General features: G+C 52.3%; 1 protein-coding gene across 4 annotated transcripts in view; it reads right to left on the bottom strand.

Moving 5' to 3' along the window:
- Nucleotides 1-20,562, bottom strand: part of KIAA1671 (KIAA1671 ortholog) — a 185,265-nt gene that overhangs the window by 48,402 nt on the left and 116,301 nt on the right. Inside the window, exon 1 of one of the 4 annotated variants that reach the window (XM_070385949.1) lies at nt 16,551-17,314. The exons of the other annotated variants lie outside the window; for them this stretch is intronic. Coding sequence (XP_070242050.1) covers nt 16,551-16,835 — 285 coding nt within the window. The 5' untranslated portion in view covers nt 16,836-17,314. Of the gene's footprint in view, nt 1-16,550; nt 17,315-20,562 lie in introns of those variants that run through there. 4 annotated transcript variants of the gene reach the window in all.

A 20,562-nucleotide genomic window follows, 5' to 3' on the forward strand; every position in this document is an offset into this window, starting at 1 on the left:
GGTGTTGGAGAAGATTCTTGAGGGTCCCTTGGACTGCAGGGAGATCCAACCAGTCCATTCTGAAGGAGATCAGTCCCCAATATTCATTGGAAGGACTGATGCTGAAGCTGAAACTCCAATACTTTGGCCACCTGATGCAAAGAACTGACTCACTGGAAAAGACCCTGACACTGGGAAAGATTGAGGGCGGGAGGAGAAGGGGATGACAGAGGGTGAGATGGTTGGATGGTATCACTGACTCGATGGACATGAGTTGAGTAGGCCCCAGGAGTTGATGGTGAACAGGGAAGCCTGGTGTGCTGCAGTCCATGGGGTGGCAAAGAGTCGGACATGACAGTGACTGAACTGAACTGATGGCTTGTGGTCTAGCAAGGCAGCTAGAAAGAATTTGGAAGAAGCCGCAAAGGCACATCTATGATCAGAGCAATATTAACAATTCACGCAGCACTCATTCGTTCCTCCAACCACAAGGTGTTCTCTGGGGCAAATACACAGCATGTGTTCAGTGTATGACATACTTCTGTGCACTTCTCGTCCTGTGAGAGGAGCTGCCAAGGTGCTTTGTTAAGTCTCTGCCCTCAGGACAGAAGTGCCGTGCAGACAGGGTTCTCTTTGAGGGCTAGGACCACCTCTGTCTTATTCTCTGATGGACCTCTAGGGCCTCTGACTGTGCTTGGCACACAGTAGGTACTCAATACACATCTGCAGACCGAGCAAATAGCTTTGAGAAACTGTTTCTCCAAGGATGGTGCTTATGTGACCACCCAGGGCTCTTGAAACACAGGCAGATTCTGGGGCTCACCTGGGACTCTACTTACTAAACCAGTACCCAAGGGGCCCACCGAAGTTTGAGCTCTGTCCTCACAGGGTTAGCCCCCTTTTGCACTCAAAGACTGTGCTGTGCTCAGCCGCTCAGTCACGTCCGACTCTTTGTGACCCCACACACTATAGCCTGCCAAGCTCCTCTGTCCATGGGGAATCTCCAGGCAAGAATACCGGAGTGGGTTGTCATGCCCTCCTCCAGGGGATCTTCCCAACCCAGGAATCAAACCCAGGTCTCCCACATTGCAGGCGGATTCTTTACCACCTGAGTCACCACTGGTCTAAGAGGTCAAGGCCCTTGGCCGAGGTCCCACCCAGAGGAAGTGGCAGCAGCAGGATTCGAACCCAGACCTGCCTGATGTCACCACCCTGTGCGGGTTTCGCCACTTTCCTGCTTTGGGAGGCCAGACGTCGCTGAAGCTGCACAGTTCAGCTCAGAAACCTGGAAGGATTATGCTTCCACTGGCGGCACTGAGCTGCTGAAAATCCACGGGGCTCCACATTATAGGAAAAGATCAGGAAACTCATTGAGCAGAGCTCTGACAGCCTCTGGGTTTTTTGTTTGTTTTTTTGTTTTTCCTAGTCCCTCCCCACAAAGGGCTTGTAATTATGCATGAGAAAAGGAAAAATGTACCCAACGTGGGATCTGAAGAATCTCTGACTATTCTGCCCTCAGCCACATTTCAGAACGCCCCTTCTCTACCTCGGAGCTGTCACTTCTTTCCTAACGAGCTGTGCTTGTGAGTGACCCAGTATGCTTTCATCAGCAGGAAGCACCTAGGAGGTCGAGGCAGGGAGGGCTCCGGGTGGGGGTTCTCCCTCGAGGAGGGTGGGCAGGCCAAGTGGACGCAAAGGAGTCTGGGAGCCGCCAGGCCCACCTGCTGGGCTCCATCCTTCTCCTGACCCCCAGAACACCTGCAGGCGGAGGACCTTTCTGAAAACAGCGCCTTTTTAAGGACAGGCTTAACCTTTTCCAACCCTCAACAGAGAGGGGAGCCGGTGCCCCCGCTCTCTCCTCGAAGGAAGAGGGAACAGCTGGTGCACACATGGGGAGGAGGGAAGGTTCTCGCAGAGCCCGGAGCAGCCCCGTGTGGTTGGAGGGAGGCCATGTAGAGTGAAGCCACTGCAATTACTGACCGCAGGCGACCAGGGTTCACTGCGAGCCAGGCTCCCTGCCGAGCGTTTTACACTCATCACTGTAAGGAACTCCCACCCAGAAAGTAAGGGTTATGAACTCCCCTCTAGCAGATGAGGAAACCGAGGCTTTCTCAAAGTCTGGCTGAAAGTCTCACACCAGCAGACGGAGGAGCTGGGATTTGAATTCAGGCTGGCTCCACGGGTAAGGCCCGAGAAGGTCATGCCAGAGCCTCCGTGGACAGAGAGGGAAACTGAGGCCCACCACCAGGCTGCAGAGAGACGGCTGGTTCGAGGCTGTATAGCTGGGATATATGTACCTTGGTCACTTTTCTGAAAACTTCCCTGAAGTGCGAATGGCATCTCATTACCTTTGGAGCCTCACACAGCTGACTGCAGAGTTTTGCAAACAGCAGGAGCTCAATAAATGTCTGCTGCTCCACTCTGATGGATACCAGGGATTTGAGGACTGTATCATATCCTTAGCTGCCCCAACTCTGGATTTTGAAACCCCACGCTCTGGCCCTGGGTCTGTCACCGACTCGCTGTGTGACTTTGCGTAGGTTTCTTTCCCTCTCTGGCCCTGGCTTCCCCAGCCGTAACGTGAAAGGCGGGCGCTGCAACAACCTAGACGTTCTGGCAACCGAGGCTTGGGAGCTCCTCCAGGAAAAGAGGCTCCACATCAGCAACCCTGACCCTTCTGCTCCCAAAGCGCACGTAAAAATTTCTACGGACAACAAAACGCAGTTTTCCGTCATCCACCAGGGTGGCTACCTTGATGCAATCTTCAAACCCAGAACCATGGGTTCCAGAATCTTCCAGGTACTTCCTGCCAAGATGTGTGTAGGCGAAGGCGGGAGGAGGTAGCAACCGCCTCTGCACAGCCCCCACATCCCCCCCTTCACCCTCCCCAGAGCAGAGGGCAATTACCAAGAAGAAAAGAATGGACTGCTAACTACTAATTGAGGAATTACAGACGTTAAATTATAGGTGTGCCCAGGGAAGGGCCGTTTCTAGAAATCAGGCTGGTGAGTGACGGGAGTGTGGGCTGCTGGATAATTTCTGGCTTTGGCAGGAAGCAAATATTTGGATGTAGAGCCTGAAGACATAGGATTAGAAATTCAACAGACCGTGAAAGGTTATGTTCAATTGTTAGGAAATGTGCATCCCCTGCCCCCACACACACCAAGTGACAGGCTGTAACTGGAAGGTCAATAAAGCGCTGACGATGTGCTGAGCCACAGCACCTGACAAGCACCCCGTGTCTCCCTGACCACACCAGCAGCCGACATCGTCCACTCCATTTCGTAGCTGAAGGAAAATGCTTTATCAGTGTGGAAAGACTTGCCCAAAATGACAGCAGGCATCAAAGGTTATATTACCTAAAAGTCAGTAAATTCCAAAGTCCTGCTACTGAGGTCCTGGCTTCACTTGGAGTCCGCCGGTTAAGGCCGTGTGGTTACCCAGGGCCTGGCAGGGACCCCAGCTCACAGCTTGTGATGCTCACCATCCGCATCGGTGATTCTCAACCGTGGGTGATTCTGCCTCCAAGGAACACTTAGCAAAGTCTGGAAGGACTAGTTCAAGACCACAGATGCTGCTCAACATCCCACAAAGCGAAGGACAGCTTCCTTCACCCACCAAAGAAGGATCCAGCCCCGAGGGTCAGTGTTGCTGTGGCGTGACGCCGGGTCAGCACCGGGGCGTCTCCTAACAGAGGCACTCGGGTCCTGCCGGCCACTGAGGGATGAGAAAAGAGGCTTTGGCCGTCCAGGCTGTGAGCGACGTCAGATCCTTCCCCTGGGTCTTGGTTTTATCCTTTGTGAATCGGGGGTATCAAAAATCAGACGATTCTGCCGGGCTGTGACAAGGCATCTGCTTTGCTCAGAGGCTGGCACAGGCTAAGCGCCCAAGCTGCGTCCCCCTTGTGCCTTGATAGCCCCACCTGGGAAACGGGAGGATACAGCCCCCGCCCTGGTGTGACCCAAAGCCTCTTCCCTCTGACGCCGCTACACAGAAGTCCCGTTTTCCAACATGGGCTTGATACAAGCTTCACACACGGCCCGGAGACACTGTGGCTACAGACGGAGCCAGGAGTGGACTTTGTGTGAGCAAGAAATAAACACTTCAGGGGGGTGGAAGTTGGGGGGATGAATTAAGGGGGTGAAAAGGTACAAATTCCAGTTATGAGATGAACAAACCCTGGGGACATAACGTACAGCGTGGTGATGACATTAAACGATACTGGGCTGTGTGAAAGTCACGGAGACAGCAGATCCTGGAAGTCCTCATTACAAGGGAAAAGACCGTGTTAACTATGTGGTCAGTCACTAAGTCGTGTCCAACTCTTTTGAGACCCCATGGGCTGTAGCCCGTCAGGCTCCTCTGTCCAGGGGATTTCCCAGACAAGAATACTGGAGTGGCTCACCACGTCCTTCTCCAGGGGATCTTCTCAACTCAGGGATCGAACCTGTGTCTCCTGAATTGGTAGGCGGATTCTTTACAATCTGAGTCACCAGGGAAGGGTGTTAACTAAACTCGTGGTGGTGATCAATTTGCAGTTTCAGTTCAGTTCAGTTCAGCTCAGTCGCTCAGTCGCGTCCGACTCTTTGTGACCCCATGAACCGCAGCACGCCAGGCCTCCCTGTCCATCACCAACTCCCGGAGTCCACCCAAACCCATGTCCATCGAGTCGGTGACGCCATCCAACCATCCCATCCTCTGTCGTCCCCTTCTCCTCCTGTCCTCAATCTTTCCCAGCATCTGGGTCTTTTCAAATGAGTCAGCTCTTCGCATCACGTGGCCCAAGTATTGGAGTTTCAGCTTCAACATCACTCCTTCCAATGAACACCCAGGACTGATCTCCTTTAGGATGGACTGGTTGGACCTCCTTGCAGTCCAAGGGACTCTCAAGAGTCTTCTCCAACACCACAGTTCAAAAGCATCAATTCTTTGGTGCTCAGCTTTCTTTATAGTCCAACTCTCACATCCATACATGACCACTGGAAAAACCATAGCCTTGACTAGATGGACCTTTGTTGGCAAAGTGATGTCTCTGCTTTTCAATATGCTATCTAGGTTGGTCATAACTTTTCTTCCAAGGGTAAGCGTCCTTTAATTTCATGGCTGCAGTCACCATCTGCAGTGATTTTGGAGCCCCCAAAATAAAGTCTGACACTGTTTCCACTGTTTCCCCATCTATTTCCCATGAAGTGATGGGACCAGATGCCATGATCTTAGTTTTCTGAATGTTGAGCTTTAAGCCAACTTTTTCACTCTCCTCTTTCACTTTCATCAAGAGGCTCTTTAGTTCTTCTTCACTTTTTGCCATAAGGGTGGTGGCATCTGCCTATCTGAGGTTATTGATATTTCTCCCAGCAATCTTGATTCCAGCTGGTGCTTCTTCCAGCCCAGCATTTCTCATGATGTACTCTGCATATAAGTTAAATAAGCAGGGTGACAGTATACAGCCTTGACGTACTCCTTTTCCTATTTGGAACCAGTCTGTTGTTCCATGTCCAGTTCTAAGTGTTGCTTCCTGACCTGCATACAGGCTTCTCAAGAGGCAGGTCAGGTGGTCTGGTATTCCTATCTCTTTCAGAATTTTCCACAGTTTATTGTGATCCACACAAAGGCTTTGACATAGTTAATAAAACAGAAATAGATGTTTTTCTGGAACTCTCTTGCTTTTTCGATGGTCCAGCGGATGTTGGCAATTTGATCTCTGGTTCCTCTGCCTTTTCTAAAACCAGCTTGAACATCTGGAAGTTCACAGTTCACGTATTGCTGAAGCCTGGCTTGGAGAGTTTTGAGCATTACTTTACTAGCGTGTGAGATGAGTGCAATTGTGTGGTAGTTTGAGCATTCTTTGGCATTACCTTTCTTTGGGATTGGAATGAAAACTGACCTTTTCCAGTCCTGTGGCCACTGCTGAGTTTTCCAAATTTGCTGGCATATTGAGTGCAGCACTTTCACAGAGTCATCTTTCAGGATCTGAAATAGCTCAACTGGTATTCCATCACCTCCACTAGCTTTGTTCATAGTGATGCTTTCTAAGGCCCACTTGACTTCACATTCCAGGATGTCTGGCTCTAGGTGAGTGATCACACCATCGTAGTTTATACACATGCAAATCATCATGTTAAACTCTAATACAGCTATGTATTATATGTCAATTACATCTCAGTAAAACTGGGGAAAAAAAACAATACTTCAAAAAAAATTCAGATTGAAAAAAAAGAAAAATTTTGTGTTGAGAGTTGAGGGACTTCCCTGGTGGTACAACGGTCAAGATGCCACACTTCCAATGCAGGGTGTGGGGGTTCAAACCCTGGTCAGATAACTAAGATCCCACATGCTCCATGGCCAAAAATAAAAAATAAAAAAAGAGTTGGGAACTACTGCATAGCACAGGGAACTATATTCAACATCTTGCAATAACCTATATGGAAAAGAATCTTAAAAAGAATATACATACATACATATACATATATATAAAAAACTGAGTCACTTTGTTGTACACCAGAAACTAACACAATATTGTAAATCAACTATACTTCAATAAAAATTAATTTTTAAAAAGAGTCGAGAGTTGTCAGTCTGTTGCTGCAAATATAGCATACCCTAATCTGAGTAATACATCAAGGTTGTAAGGAGAATGATAGCAGCTAAGGTTTATTACGCACATTCTAGGTTCCAGGCGCTGTGCTAAGAAAGAACTTCACAGGGAAAGTGAGTATCATGAAAGGAAAGCTTCCTGTCCAAGGCCCCACAGCTAATTATCGGTGAGGCTGGGATTCAAACTAGGATTTGTCCATAGGAGATGCTTTTTTTTTTTTTTTGATGTGGACCATTTTTAAAGTCTTTAATGAATTTGTCACCATATCGCTTCCATTTTGTGTCTTGGTTTTTTGGCCCCAAGGATGTGGGATCTTAGCCCCTCAACCAGAAATTGAACTCTCACCTCCTGTGTCGTAAAGCGAAGTTTTAACCACCAGACTGCAGGGGAAGTCTCAGAAGCCAAGCTTTTAACTGGACTGACCTAATTCTACCTGCATCTCTAGACATTTTTGTCCCTCAATCAAGAAAGGACAGACAAGGAAGCCCAATCTATGTTTAAAAAAGCAAAAGTAAAAACCCACACACTTTGTAGTTTTTTGAACTCTTGGCAATAATTTATGTTTCAGGAGCTGCCTTTCAAGGGAGCAGGACAGTTGGTGGGGGCTTGCTCCTATGGTCTAGAAATCAACGGAGGAGGGAAAAACCGCTCTTGTTCACCTTGCTCTCAAATGCACGTGGAGGGTTCACTGCTGTTTATGGCCCAGCCTTTATGATGAAAGTTTGATGAATTAAACGGAGTGATGAGCACTCAGCATCCAAGCAGTGGACTCCCTTTCATGCCAGGGGAATCACGCCAACTCCTCAAAGGATGTGCTGCTCAGAAGCCCCTAGGACCCTGAGCCCAGACCAGCTGAGCAGCCTCACTTACGTGCAAGCACCCCGGAGACAAGAAAAGTATCTGTTGGGAACTCTGAGGGCCACCAAGTCACAGATCTCAGATGGGTCCCTCAAGTTCTTCCCACCTCAACTCACTCGTCTGTGAGATGAGGATTAAGTAATACTCCCTGGCCACCCCTGGACTGTCTGTCGTGGTAGGTATGAATGAGAAGGAACGTGTATTGGTTACCTGTTGCTGCATAACAAATAGCTTAGTGGCTGAAACAACTAACATTGCCTCTCTCAGTTTCTGGGAGCCAGGGCTCCAAAGGCACTTGGCCCAGGGGCTCTGGCTCAACATGCCTCAGGAGGGTGGAGTCAGGCTCCTGGCCAGAGATGCAGTCTCCTCTGCAGGCTGGAGAATACAGAAATACATGCTGTGAATACAGAAATGCCAGAGGGACTTCTTAAAGTGGTCCAGTGGTTAAGAATTCACCTTCCAATGCAGGGGACAAGGGTTCGATACCTGGTCAGGAAACTAAGATCACAGATGGCAACAAGCAACTAAGCCCACACATCACAATGAAGACCCAGCACAGCCAACAAAAACAAAAAATAGCATCACATTAAAAAAAAAAAAAAATATATATATATATAGATATGTATCCACTCCACAGACTGCAGCACACCAGGCTCCACTGTCCTCCACTATTTCCCAGAGTTTGTTCACATTCATGTCCACTGAGTCGGTGATGCTATCTAACCTTCTTATCCTATGTCACCCCCTTCTCCTCTTGACTTCATCTTTCCCAGCATCAGGGTCTTTAACAATGAGTCACATCAGGTGGCCATAGTATTGGAGCTTCAGCTTCAGCATCAGTCCTTTCAGTGAATATTCAGGGTTAATTTCCTTTAGGATTGACTGGTTTGATCTCCTTGAAGTCACAAGAGTCTTCTCTAGCACCACAATATGAAATCATCAATTCTTTGGTGCTCAGCCTTCTTGATGGTCCAACTCTCACATCTGTACATGACTGCTGGAGAAAACCATAGCTTTGACCACATAGCTTTGACTAGACAGACTTTTGTCGACAAACTGATGTCTCTGCTTTTTAATACGCTGTCTAGGTTTGTCATAGCTTTCCTTGCAAGGAGCAAGTGTCTTTTAATTTCATGGCTGCAGTCAACTGAATGTGCTTTCCAACTATTAAGCACTAAACAAACGATGATGACATTCAGTTCAGTTCAGTCGCTCAGTCGCGTCCGACTCTTTGCGACCCCATGAATCACAGCACACTAGGCCTCCCTGTCCATCTCCAACTCCCAGAGTTCACTCAAACTCACGTCCATCGAGCCAGTGATGCCATCCAGCCATCTCATCCTCTGTCGTCCCCTTCTCCACCTGCCCCAATCCCTCCCAGCATCAGAGTCTTTTCCAATGAGTCAACTCTTTGCATGAGGTGGCCAAAGTACTGGAGTTTCAGCTTTAGCATCATTCCTTCCAAAGAAATCCCAGGGCTGATCTCCTTCAGAATGGACTGGTTGGATCTCCTTGCAGTCCAAGGGACTCTCAAGAGTCTTCTCCAACACCACAGTTCAAAAGCATCAATTCTTCGGCGCTCAGCCTTCTTCACAGTCCAACTCTCACATCCATACATGACCACGGGAAAAACCACAGCCTTGACTAGACGAACCTTTGTTGGCAAAGTAATAGGAAACATTAACTGAGACCCTGCTGCTCGCCTCGACCTGCTCTAAGTGCTGTGCGTGCCTTACGTCAGTGTAGTCTCCGGCACATCGGTGGAGTCACGTGATATCACAGGCCTGATTCTACAGAAGAGAAAACAGAGGCGGAAAGAGACTAAGTCACCTCCCTCAAGTCCCACAGCAAAGCCAGAGGCAGAATCAGGATTCAAACCCGCAGCTCCGGGAACCCACAGCTCACTGTCCTCACCCACAGTGGCGTAGACACAATCATAGAGGTATAGTCACACCTGCGAACTTTTCAGGAGTCAGTTCTGAGTCAGCTGCCAAGCACTGCCATTACTAAACATTAATGATATAAACTTATAATTAAATAAATCCTAGTAAAAGCAAAGGTAAGGAGTAGTCAAACCTCAACACTTCCTAACTACTGCATTTTACTATGATCTGCGGTCTTTAGGTCATTTCTATCCACTGAAACCTGTTCGGTGAGCGCAGTATCCCCTCAGCACCACGCCATCCTCTGCGGTTTCACTTTCCATGGTTTCAGTTACCCACAGTCCACCTCGGCCCAAAAATGTTAAATGGAAAGTGCCAGAAATAAGCAATTCACAAGTTTTAAATTGTGCACCTTCCTGAGTAGCGTGATGAAATCTCACACCGTCCCTCATCTGTGCCTGACACCCACCACCATCGTCATGGTTCTGTGATCCAGGATCACCCAAAGTGCACGACCCTCTTCCTGACATATGGTCAGGTCAACGGCAGCCCCACAGTCCGGGGCACTGCCTCCGTCATCCTGCTTATTGCGTCTCATTACGGAGGCATCTTATCATCCGACATCGTCACCAGAAGAGGAGAGATGGGTACAGTACAATGAGAGGTTTTGAGAGAGACAGACCACATTCACACGACTGTCATCACACGATGGTGGTGTCCCTGTGTTCTGTTTTGTTGTTAGCTATTGTTACTTTCTTACAATGCCTAATTTGCAAATTAAACTTTATCATATGCACAGTAAAAGCATAGTATATATTGACTGGATATATTCATTCAATATACTGGATATATTCTTTGAGTATATCCTCAACATTCATTGGAAGGACTGATGCTGAAGTTCCAAGACTCTGGCTGTGTGATGCAAAGAGCCGACTCTTTGGAAAAGACCCTGATGCTGGGAAAGACTGAGGGCAGGAAGAGAAGGGGACGACAGAGGATGAGATGGCTGGATGGCATCAATGACTCAATGGGCATGAGTTTGAGCAACCTCTGGGAAATAGTGAAGGACAGGGAAGCCTGGTGTGCTGCAGTCCATGGGGTCGCAAAGAGTCAGACACGACTGAGCGACTGAACAATGGTCCATGGTTTCAGGTATCTAGTGGGGGTTTGGAACGCAGCCCCCTGGACATACAGAAGACTGCTGTGTGTAATGATGATGTACTGCACTTCTCTTCCCAGCTCTGTGTATAAGGACAGCTATTTGGTACCCTGCAGTGTGCCCTGGTGGGAGTATTTACACCACGGGAATAGGGAAACGCTACATACAAATTGGGGCTTTTCCCCTCAAGACCCAGCTAACGTTAAACGTTCACCAGTGGCTCAATGTAAGTGACCCGATACATCCTTCCTGTTCGCAAGGCATGATCTCAGTGACTCCTTGCCAGAGACCCCATTCTTTCTGAAATCCAAAAATACACCATTCCCTGTGATATGCAGTGATCCAGATTTCCTTCCTGAAATTTCCAACTTCCTGATGAGGAGAGCCAGAGGCACTTCGTCTGAACAAAACATCTGAGATTTGAAAACGCTGAAAGAGGGAAAGTGAGAGTAACAGAGGGGCCCTCAGGTCGCAGAGACCCAAAGGGGGCTTGTTTTCACCTTACCCACCCCTCAGAAACCTGGACAAAGACACATCCATCCAGGGCCGCCCTCACAGTGTCCTTCCTGATCGCCCCAAATGGGGAGCGACCCGAGGGTGCAGACAGAGGGGTGAATACACACAGGAACCTGTGCACGGCCGAGTGTGACCCAGGCACTAACAAAGGTCTCTACGAGAGACGTACAAAACCAGCACGTTTTTAAGGACAGAAAGAGACAGAAGGTGGGGGACTTTGCTTGAGAAAGGGAGGAGAAAAGACAGACAGGAAAGGCTCTTGAATGCCAAGAGTGGTTTCCATGGACATTAAAAATCACAAGTGGATTTTGTTTTTATTCAGGCGTTCTGTACTTTCCACGGATTGTGAGCGTACCCTGCCTTTTTTAGGGGAGGGAGGGGGCGAGGAACTCAACGTAATTTCACACAAGCAGAGCCCTGTGGGAGCGGCCACGCCTTGGTCCTGCCCTGCTCTCCAGGTCTCGCCCAGAGGCACCGACTCTGGGCCCAGCCTTTGCCCACCACCCCGCCTCCACTGGACCGTGAAAAGACCATTGTTCTCCGGGGTGACATCATTCTGCTGCCAGGAGGGTGAACAGTGACCTGGAATTGGGTGAGGTCAGCCCGGGAGAAGGTGGCCCGTCCTGCCTGACCATCCACACGGAGCAGAGGTGTGGTCACTGGGAGACGGGCTCCAGCTTGCGGGGCGGGAGTGGTGGTGCACTGAGGTCCAGCACCCCAGCTCCACGCCCCAAGGGGCGTCCTGAGACCAGGGCACCTGTCCGGGCTCTGGACCGGCGGTGGCGGGCAGCATTGGCACAGGTAATAGGAGATGCAGGGGGCTGTGACAGCTGGACCCTACTCCCCTGAAGCCCAGGTCTCTGGAAGAAACATTGACAACCTGGGCCAGGCACACAGTAGGTGCATGGTAATCGGCGACCACAATTGTTACCCTGTTCTCCTCACCGCTCTCGTACTCATCACCCTGCGGTTCTAAAAGTTCACGCTGTCTTCACGGCGGCCCCCGGGCCCTGCATGCCCGGCCCCACTCCCCCGTCTTCTACCTTCGCCCACTTACTCGCTGTGCTCACGGCGGCCCCCGGGCCCTGCATGCCCGGTCCCCCCCCCACCGTCTTCTACCTTCGCCCACTTCCTCGCCGTGCTACGGCCACACTGGCCTCCCTGATGTTCCTCCAACATGCTGAGCACAGGCCTGCCTCGGGGCCTTCGCACTTGCTTTTCCTGCTGCTGGGATGTTCTTCCTCCAAACTCTTTGAAGACTCCTTCCCTTCACCTCTCCGTGCTTCCAATCTCTCACCCGTGAAATATGGGGCTACCCTACATATCCTTCAAGGAGGGGGGCTGTGCGGATTCGATGAGACCAATTCCGAGCAAGAAAGAGGGGCCTGCCCTTCTTCCCCAGCTCAGGTCATTGGGAGGATACCCCAGATACAGAGTCCCCCAAATCAAGTTGCATCCAGCAGTGATTCTCAACTTGGGGAAGGGTGCCCCAGAGACACTTGGTAATGTCTGGGGACAGTTTTGGTTGTCAAGCTTGGGGGTGCTCCTGGCATCTGGTGGGCAGAGGCCCAGGATAATCTTTCATACATACATAGGACAGCTCTCTGCACCCCAAAGAGTGATCAGGCCCAAGGTATCAACAGTGATGACTGGGAAGCCAACACATGGCATGGGGGTGAGTGTTAGAGGCAAGCCCTTCATCCTTGAAGACGGTTCCTGAATTTTCAAACCTACAGTGTATCAGAAAGCGGAGACACCACTTTGCTGACAAAAGTCCGTATAGTCAAAGCTATGATGTTGCCAGTAGTCATGTACAGATATAAGAGTTGGACCACAAAGAAGGCTGAGAGATGAAGAATTGATGCTTTTGAACTGTGGTGTTGGAGAAGACTCTTGAAGGTCTATTGGAGATCAAACCAGTCCATCCCAAAGGAAACCAAGCCTGAATATTCTTTGGAAGGACTGATGCTGAAGCTAAAGCTCTAATACTTTGGCCACCTGATGCCAAGAACTGACTCACTGGAAAAGACCCTGATGCTGCGAAAGACTGAGGGCAGGAGGAGGAGGGGGCGGCAGAGGATGAGATGGTTAGATAGCATTAATGTCACAGACTCAATGGACATAAGTTTGAGCAAACTCTGGGAGATAATGGAGGACAGGAAAGCCTGCTGTGCTGCAGTCCATGGGGTCGCAGAGAGCTGGACACAACTTTACGACTGAGCCACACCAATATGACATATTTATGCTCACGTGTTTTATGCTCTGTCCCCTCAAAGGGACTCTGTAAAGGCCAGAGCTCTGTCCTGTTTTATTCACAGCTGTTTCCCCAGCGTCAGCACCCTAGTAGGTGCTCGATGAATACTGGTGGGATGAAGATGTGGGTGAGTGAGCGACAGGGTACAAATACACACCTCGTGCTTGCGGGGGCCTGGCACTCAGGACATGCCCACGGAACGTCAGCCAGGTTCTTACTCTCCTTTGCGAGGGGCGCCAGTCTGGCCATCTGGGCAGGAGGGACTCACATTACGGCTCCAGCAATGCATCTCCCCGTGAAGCGCACACTCATTAAGCCCCTCCTGTATGCCAGGTGCTTAACAGGTACCAGTCCCACTGAACCGCCTGCCAGACAAGTCCCAGGTGAACCCCCGCCTTACGGATGACGATGCTGAGACTGCAAGAGATGGCTTAACTTGCCCAGGGTCACTCGGCCAGCACGTGGAGGAGCTGGGACTCAACCCCAATCCTGTCCCCTTCCTAAGCCCTCTCTGCCGAACGCCCCTCGGCCCTGGAGACTCCACCGCACCACCCGGCTTCCCACTGACTCAGGGTGTTGGCCTCGGTGGCGCTGCCGCTGCGCCTGGGTTCTGGCACCTTCTGCCTGGACTCCGCTAGCCGTCCACCTCTCTGGCAGGGCTTGTTCTCAGGCTCGCCCTGGGCTGCGGCACAGACGAGCCTCTTCCTGCCTTTGTCGCTCTGAGACAATGCGATTATTTCCCCTCTTACCCCTTTTATTCGGCAGACGCCCAGGCAGGCCATTAGCAGATTATTTCAAGGCTGCCTTTGGAAATGCATTTTGGGGCACGCCTTTCAGGGTTGCTTTCTGCTTGCCAGAGATTCTTCTGCTGGGCTCTGAGTAAATAGAAGCCTGAGGCAGGACTTGGAACAGAACGGATTATTTAGATAAATCACGTACCAGTTTGAGTCCAAAGACTGAAATCCGGCCCCCTTCCCAGCCCCAGCTCAGGCTCCTGCAGGTGTCTCCTAACTCTTAATTGTCTGTGGCTTTGAAAAGTTTCCTCCCGTAAAACAAATACTGAAGCGAAGTCCCCAGGGGAGAGGGGCGCATGTGGATTTTCTAGTTCACTGGCAATCTTTGGAGCAATGTTTTGAGAGAAAAGGTTTCGGCTGTCGCATACTGGGTGACAGGCTACGACTAAGTGCTAAGCAGGGCTACACGGGCATCATGTGTCTCCTGGCGTCAGGTCACGGCCCGTAAGTGGCTGCAATGGGAAATGTAAAGGATGAGGACATCCCCATTTCACAGATGAGGAAACTGAGGCCCAGAGCGGGGAACAGTGTACCCAAGGCTGCACGGCTGGGAAGGAGCAGAGCCACGAGTCACAGCCAGGAGTCTCTTCTGCAAAAGAGCCTGCGTCTCCATCTCAACCCTGCCGTCATCCCCGGGAGGCAGGACACTGGGGCACCTGACAGGAAGCGTCTCCCGGTGCTCACCCACTATGTGCCCGGGCCCGCGATGGGGACCCATGTCAACCTGATGACCTCCAGTTCTCCCCGGTTGACAGAGGAGGAAACCGAGGCTTGAGAACGCGTCAGGGCCCCTTTGCCAGGATGTGGCCGGGTTTGATTCAAGCTTTCAACCCCAGCGCCAGCTGGTAGATGCCGAAAGTTAAATGGGAAGGAACCAAGTTAATTCAGCCCAGATTTATTGAGCGTGCATCAGCGCTGATGGAGGCACTGCCAGGCAACAGTGAGCAGAGGTGGCAAAGGCCCTGCCAGGCCCCTCTCTTCGTTCACTCATTCATTCATTCAGCAAGCTGGGGAGCAGGGCAATGAGGCCTGGGGGACTCCGGCCCATGCCCAGGGCCAAACAGTGGGGAGCTGTATGTTACCAAAGCCCCAGGCCCTTAACTGAATTGCCAGAGAGGGAACAAGAGTGAAAGGGAAGAGAGACACAGAGACGGAAACTGACACGGAGACAGAGGGACAGAAAGAATGACGGAGAGGCCAAGTCACCCGTCCCAGAGGTTGGGCTGGGGGAATCTGTCTTCTAAGTTCTGGCCCCACTGATTCATCCCGAGCCACAAAGCAGCACAGACCCAGGAGGGAAGGAGATGTCATCTTCACGAGGCACATGTTAGCACCCGACTGCTCTGGTTGCTGTGCGACCCCAGGAGAATCACCACACTTCTCTGGGCCAGCTGAGGGGGCGCCTGCAACCTCAAATGCACAGAGGGCTGGCTCAGAGCCTGGTGCACCCCACGGCTCCCTCAACCCTGGGTCTGAAATGACAACCGGGACTTATCACAAGGCTGAACCCAGGGGAGGAGGCGGCTCAGCACTTCATCCACCTTTGGTCTCCTGTGAACTGGGTCACACCGTCAGGAGACCCTCTCTCTTTGAAGGCCCGTGATAGGGGCTTCCCTGAAGTTATCAGGAAAGTCTGGAGAAATCTTTTTATAGAAACTTGGCTGGAAAGAGCCCTGAGTGGGGTTCAAAGCTGGGGGTTCCGGCACGTGCTTTGCCACTCACTCCCTGCACTACCCCGGGCAGGTGTCTTTCCCTCTCTGGCTCAGCTCCACCTCTTCAAATCATTAGCAAGGTCCTTGAGGAAAAAAAAAAAAAAAAACCTGGATACAGATTGAGTTCTCAATCATTAGATGTCATTCCACCCTGATCCCCGAGTTCCATCAAGCTTGCCAGAATGGGAGCTGCTGAATCTCAGGACCCCGATTACCCTCCTCTGGCCCATCCTGGCCCATTCACTCCCAGCCGCTCTGGCCAGCGGGCAGTCCTGCCCGCCACCTCGGGTAATCAGATGAGACCTCGCAGTTTTGCTCGGCTCGAAGACCACAAAAGCCATGACTCCACACACACGTGACATGGACGCTCGGCCACCCCGGGAGAGTGTTTGAGGAGACGGAGCAGGTGCCAACTAAGCCTCCCTAAAAATAGGAAGCATTTGCGTCGGGCTGGAGTGTCAAACACTTAAGGATAAATCAACTGGCAAAGCCAGCCCCGTATACAGAGACGCTGAACCTGGTATAAACATCCTGATGGCTTCGGGCGAGCACACGCGTACTGTCAAGGGGAATCACCACCACTGCACGCCTCTCTCCCAGGCACGGGAGCAGGAAATGGTCCGGCTGGATGGACAACTATCCCGGAAGAAGCAACTTCCCTGGCTGGATTGATGGGATGCCCCCCGCCACCCCCGGCCAACTTCCATGGGGTGGGGGAGGGGGAGCACTGGCAGGGAGGAGTTCTCACTGTTGTTTTAATACTTAAAACAAACAAACAAAAATAATAACAACAAGCTTACAAGGTCTGGGGGCTCCGAATCCGGCTGCCTTTTCCTCAGGGAAGAAAATCTCTGTTGGCTTCGCGCCGAGAAGCGGCGGAAAGACTCTCGGCTCCGGGAAGCCAGGTGTCGGAAGGAGGAGGTGCGCTTGAAGGGGGTCCGTCCGGAGGGCTCCCCGCCCGCCCGCTCGGGGCCCACCGTGCTGGTCACCAGGTTGAGGGCCTCCTGGAAGGACCGCCGGACGGTCCCCATCCACTGGGTCACGTGGCTCTGGGCCACCGTGAGTTTGTCGCCCAGGTAATCCATGGGGCCGGTGGGGCGAGGCAGGGAGGAAGGCAGTGAGGTGCCAGGGTCAGTCCTCTCGGGTCCCCCTGCTGCACGCTTGCTCGGGGAAGTTCTGGGCTCTCACTGGAGAGGAAAGGTAGCCACCTCTTCAGTAGCTGGACAGGGAGCAGATCAACACCCGCCGAGCCGGCGGCCAGGGGCATCCACGGGGCCGCTCGGATCAGGCTGAGAGTCCAACCCCCTGGGGCTGTGAGTAAACACGCCTGCGGCTCCAAGATCCAGTTCCCAGTGCTCACCGGCCTGGCCGGCTGGCTGGCTGGCTGGCTCGAGTGACGACAAGCTTTGAGGAACTGGGCTGCTGCGCTGGCTGGCTTCGGGGTGTGACAGTCCCTCCGCGAGGTGGGGGAGGAAGAGGCGGCGGCCCCCGGGGAACCCTTGCTGAGGTCCTCACTCGCCCCCAGGCAGGTGACTGCCCGCTGCAGGGGGGCCCCCCCTGCTCACCTGGCCCATGCAGGTTTACCCGTTCTCCGGCCAGGGGGAGGGGGAGGTTTCCCAACCTGTGGGCCGGCGGGCAGCTAGATCATTTCCGGAGGCAGCCACACCGGGGCCCCAGGGCCCCCCTGGCTCCGCAGCCCGGGATGACATCAGCCCCCATTCTCAGCAAGGGGCTTCGCTGCCCGGGAATGCAGGAGGGGCCTCGGGGAGGCGGCCACCCAGGGAGCTGACGTCCGCCCCCATTTGTTCTCCTCCCCACCCCCAAGTCCCAGCTCGCTGGCTCACCGTCCCGCAGGGCTGTCAATGCCTGCACGTGCTCGGCAGGCAGCCCACCCGCCCTGCAGCCCTGACCGCCAGCTCAGCGGGGGAGACGGGGCTGCACATGCGTGCACGCGGGCGCGTGTGAGCGTGTGTGTCGGAAGACCCGGTGGCCCCGGGAAGGCTGAACAGTTGGGAAACTGCCTCCAGGGTGACGGACCTGTGGTCGGCGGTCAGTCTGTCTCCCTCTGGTGGTCCATTTCTCTGTCAGGTTCCCAGCCTCTCGTCCCTCCCCCGCCCTGTCTCAATTTCCACTTGTTCCTCCCTAAGCTCCTTCTCTCTCTCTCTCTCCAGCCTTCTCTCCCTCCTCCCTAAAAGGCAACACCCAGCCAGGTGAAACAGCCCCCGAGGCCCCCCAAGGAAGGAAGTGGGCCGGGCTGTGTTTCAGTGCTGGTGGAGTTGCCATGGCAACCCAGGGCACAGCACCTGCCCCATCCTGGGCGGGCAGGCTCCGCACGGGAGCAACAGGAATGATTCATGGTTTATACTGGGTCACATGAGTTCCCAGGCTTTAACCCTTGTGGAGCTGGAGTGGTTGGGACTGGGGGTGGGGGAAGGAGGGCTGGGGATGGGAGGCAGAAGCATCTGAGACTGGAGTGGGTGCTTGTCGGCAAGGGGGAGCAGCAGCCGGATCCTGAAGGGAGGCATGCGTGTTGGAGGAGCTTTCTCCTTCCAGCAGGGATGGACCCTCTGCAGTACAGATGAGCAGGCGCAGACTCAGAGACGTAGATTCACCGGCCCAAGGTCACACAGCAAGGCTATACCACCAGGCTGTGGCCCGGGGCTGTTTCCTCCCCACTCTCCACCCCTTTCCAGGGTCTGACGCGGTGCGCGGTCCAGAGTTAGAGCTCAGTAAATATTTATCGTTCAAACGCCATGTCCAAGAGTGAAACTTTGATCGGTTTGACTGCATCCCAAGAGCTTTTCCCCACCCATGTCACCTTCCGTTCTGAATAAATATTTGCTCCCTAAGACACTGATCAAAGGGCCTCACTTTGAGAAAGTTTTTCATGGAGGTATCTCTGACAATGCAGCTGACGCAGCTCTGCTTCTCTGGATTCCCAGTCCTCATGGATGTTTGTTTGCTCACTCATTCTTCCACTCATTCATGTAAACATCTGGAGACTGCCCTCTCTGGGGTGGGCGCTGGACACAGAGCCTGAGGATGGCCCCTGCCCTCGAGGGCTCACAGCCCAGCAGGACCCTGTAATGGTGCTGATATTTACTGAAGAGTGTGACTCAGTCTCCAGTGCTCTTCTAAGTGCTTGCAAGAATTAACTCAGGAATCCTCACACGAACCCATTTGACAGAGGGGAAGACTGAGGCCCAGAGAGGTGACAGTTACCTGCCAAGGTCTTCCAGGATGGTAGGCAGCCCTCAAGACGGCCTCCAGATATCCCTGCCCGCTGTGAGTCATACCCTAGTGTGGTCCCCTCCCACCATGAGAGAATTGGTCTGTGTGCTCAAGAGATGAGGCAGAAGTGACAGTGAGTGACTTTCAAAGCCAGGGCCTGCCGGCCACCATGCTGTGAGGGCACTCAAGCAGCCCTGTGGAGAGACCCACGTGCAGGGAAGCCAACTGCCCCAGACCAACCGCCAGCACCAACTTCCAGCTATGTGAGTGAGCTGCTTTGGAAGAAGGTCCCAGATCGCCAGGCAGACCCTTGGATGACCCAGCCCTTGATCGCAACTTCATGGGAGACCCTGAGCCAGAGCTACCCGGCCAAGCTGCACTCCCAATTCCTGACCCATGGGAACCACAGGAAGATCAGATGCCCAGAGGCAAGATAGCACCTGGGCCATCAGGAAGCACAGGCTGGAGCAAGAGGAGGAGAGAGAGGGGAGGGGAAGAGGGGCTCTTGCAGTAGCCTGCCCCCCTCCCACCCCCCGCCGACTATGCAGATGAGAAATCTCGCACTCGGCCCCAGATCCTCCCTCCAGGACGTGTCTGGCCCCGCCCAGCACCCCATGCAGCCTCCAGGGTTCCAGGGCTCTGGTCACCAAGGTTGGCCTGCTTTCCTCACACAGAGTGTCCACAGCCAGCCTCCTGCAGCAGGTGGCCCCCAGCCGGCCGGGGACTCCAGGATGGGAGCAGTCCTCCCCACCTAACCCCAGAAAAGCTGCATCAGAAATGCCTGAAGAGCTGGAAAGGGATGCAACTTTGTAACAGACCATCTGGACACAGAGGTGGGGAAAATTTACTGAGCACCTCCAGGAGCAAAAATGTTACATCAAAGCAGCACCTTTAAAATTATAATATCCGGAGACTTCCCTGGCAGTCTGGCAGTTGAGAATCCACCTTGCGATGTGGGGGATGTGGGTTCGATCCCTGGTAGGGGAACTAAGATCCCACACGCCGTGGAACGACCAAGCCTGAACCGCAACTACTGAGCCCGGGAGCCACAACTAGGGAATCCATACGCTGCAACGAAATGATCCTGCATGATGCAACGAAGAACACAGCCAAATAGATAAATTAACTTAAAATTAAAATTATAATATCCAGTGTTGGCCAGACCATGGTAAAAGAGACATACTTACTCATAGGCAGAAATGGAGATGGGTATGCATTTTCTGAAGGGAATTTAACATTCAAGATCAAAATTCTTAAAAACAATGCCCTGCCAGTTAGCGGCACATGCTGATGTGTACTGACATCTGTAGTTCACTTTGAAACGCAGGGGAAGAAAAACCCCTAAGGAATGGATGGGTGGCTAGATTTTTCTTAGGCAAATGCAGTAAAATGTGACCAATTACAGAATATACCTGGTAGGTATGTATAATTTTTCCATATGTTTGAAATTTTTCATAATAAAAGGCTAGAGTGGAAGGATGAGTCTGCCTTTTGACCCTGAGTTTCTTGATTCACACCCAGCACTTTGTCCAGAAAGGAGCATGATCTATACAAAACATTTTTGCCACAGGGGTGTTTATC

The sequence above is a fragment of the Bos mutus genome, chromosome 17 (genome assembly GCF_027580195.1).
Source record: "Bos mutus isolate GX-2022 chromosome 17, NWIPB_WYAK_1.1, whole genome shotgun sequence".
Taxonomy (NCBI): domain Eukaryota; kingdom Metazoa; phylum Chordata; class Mammalia; order Artiodactyla; family Bovidae; genus Bos; species Bos mutus.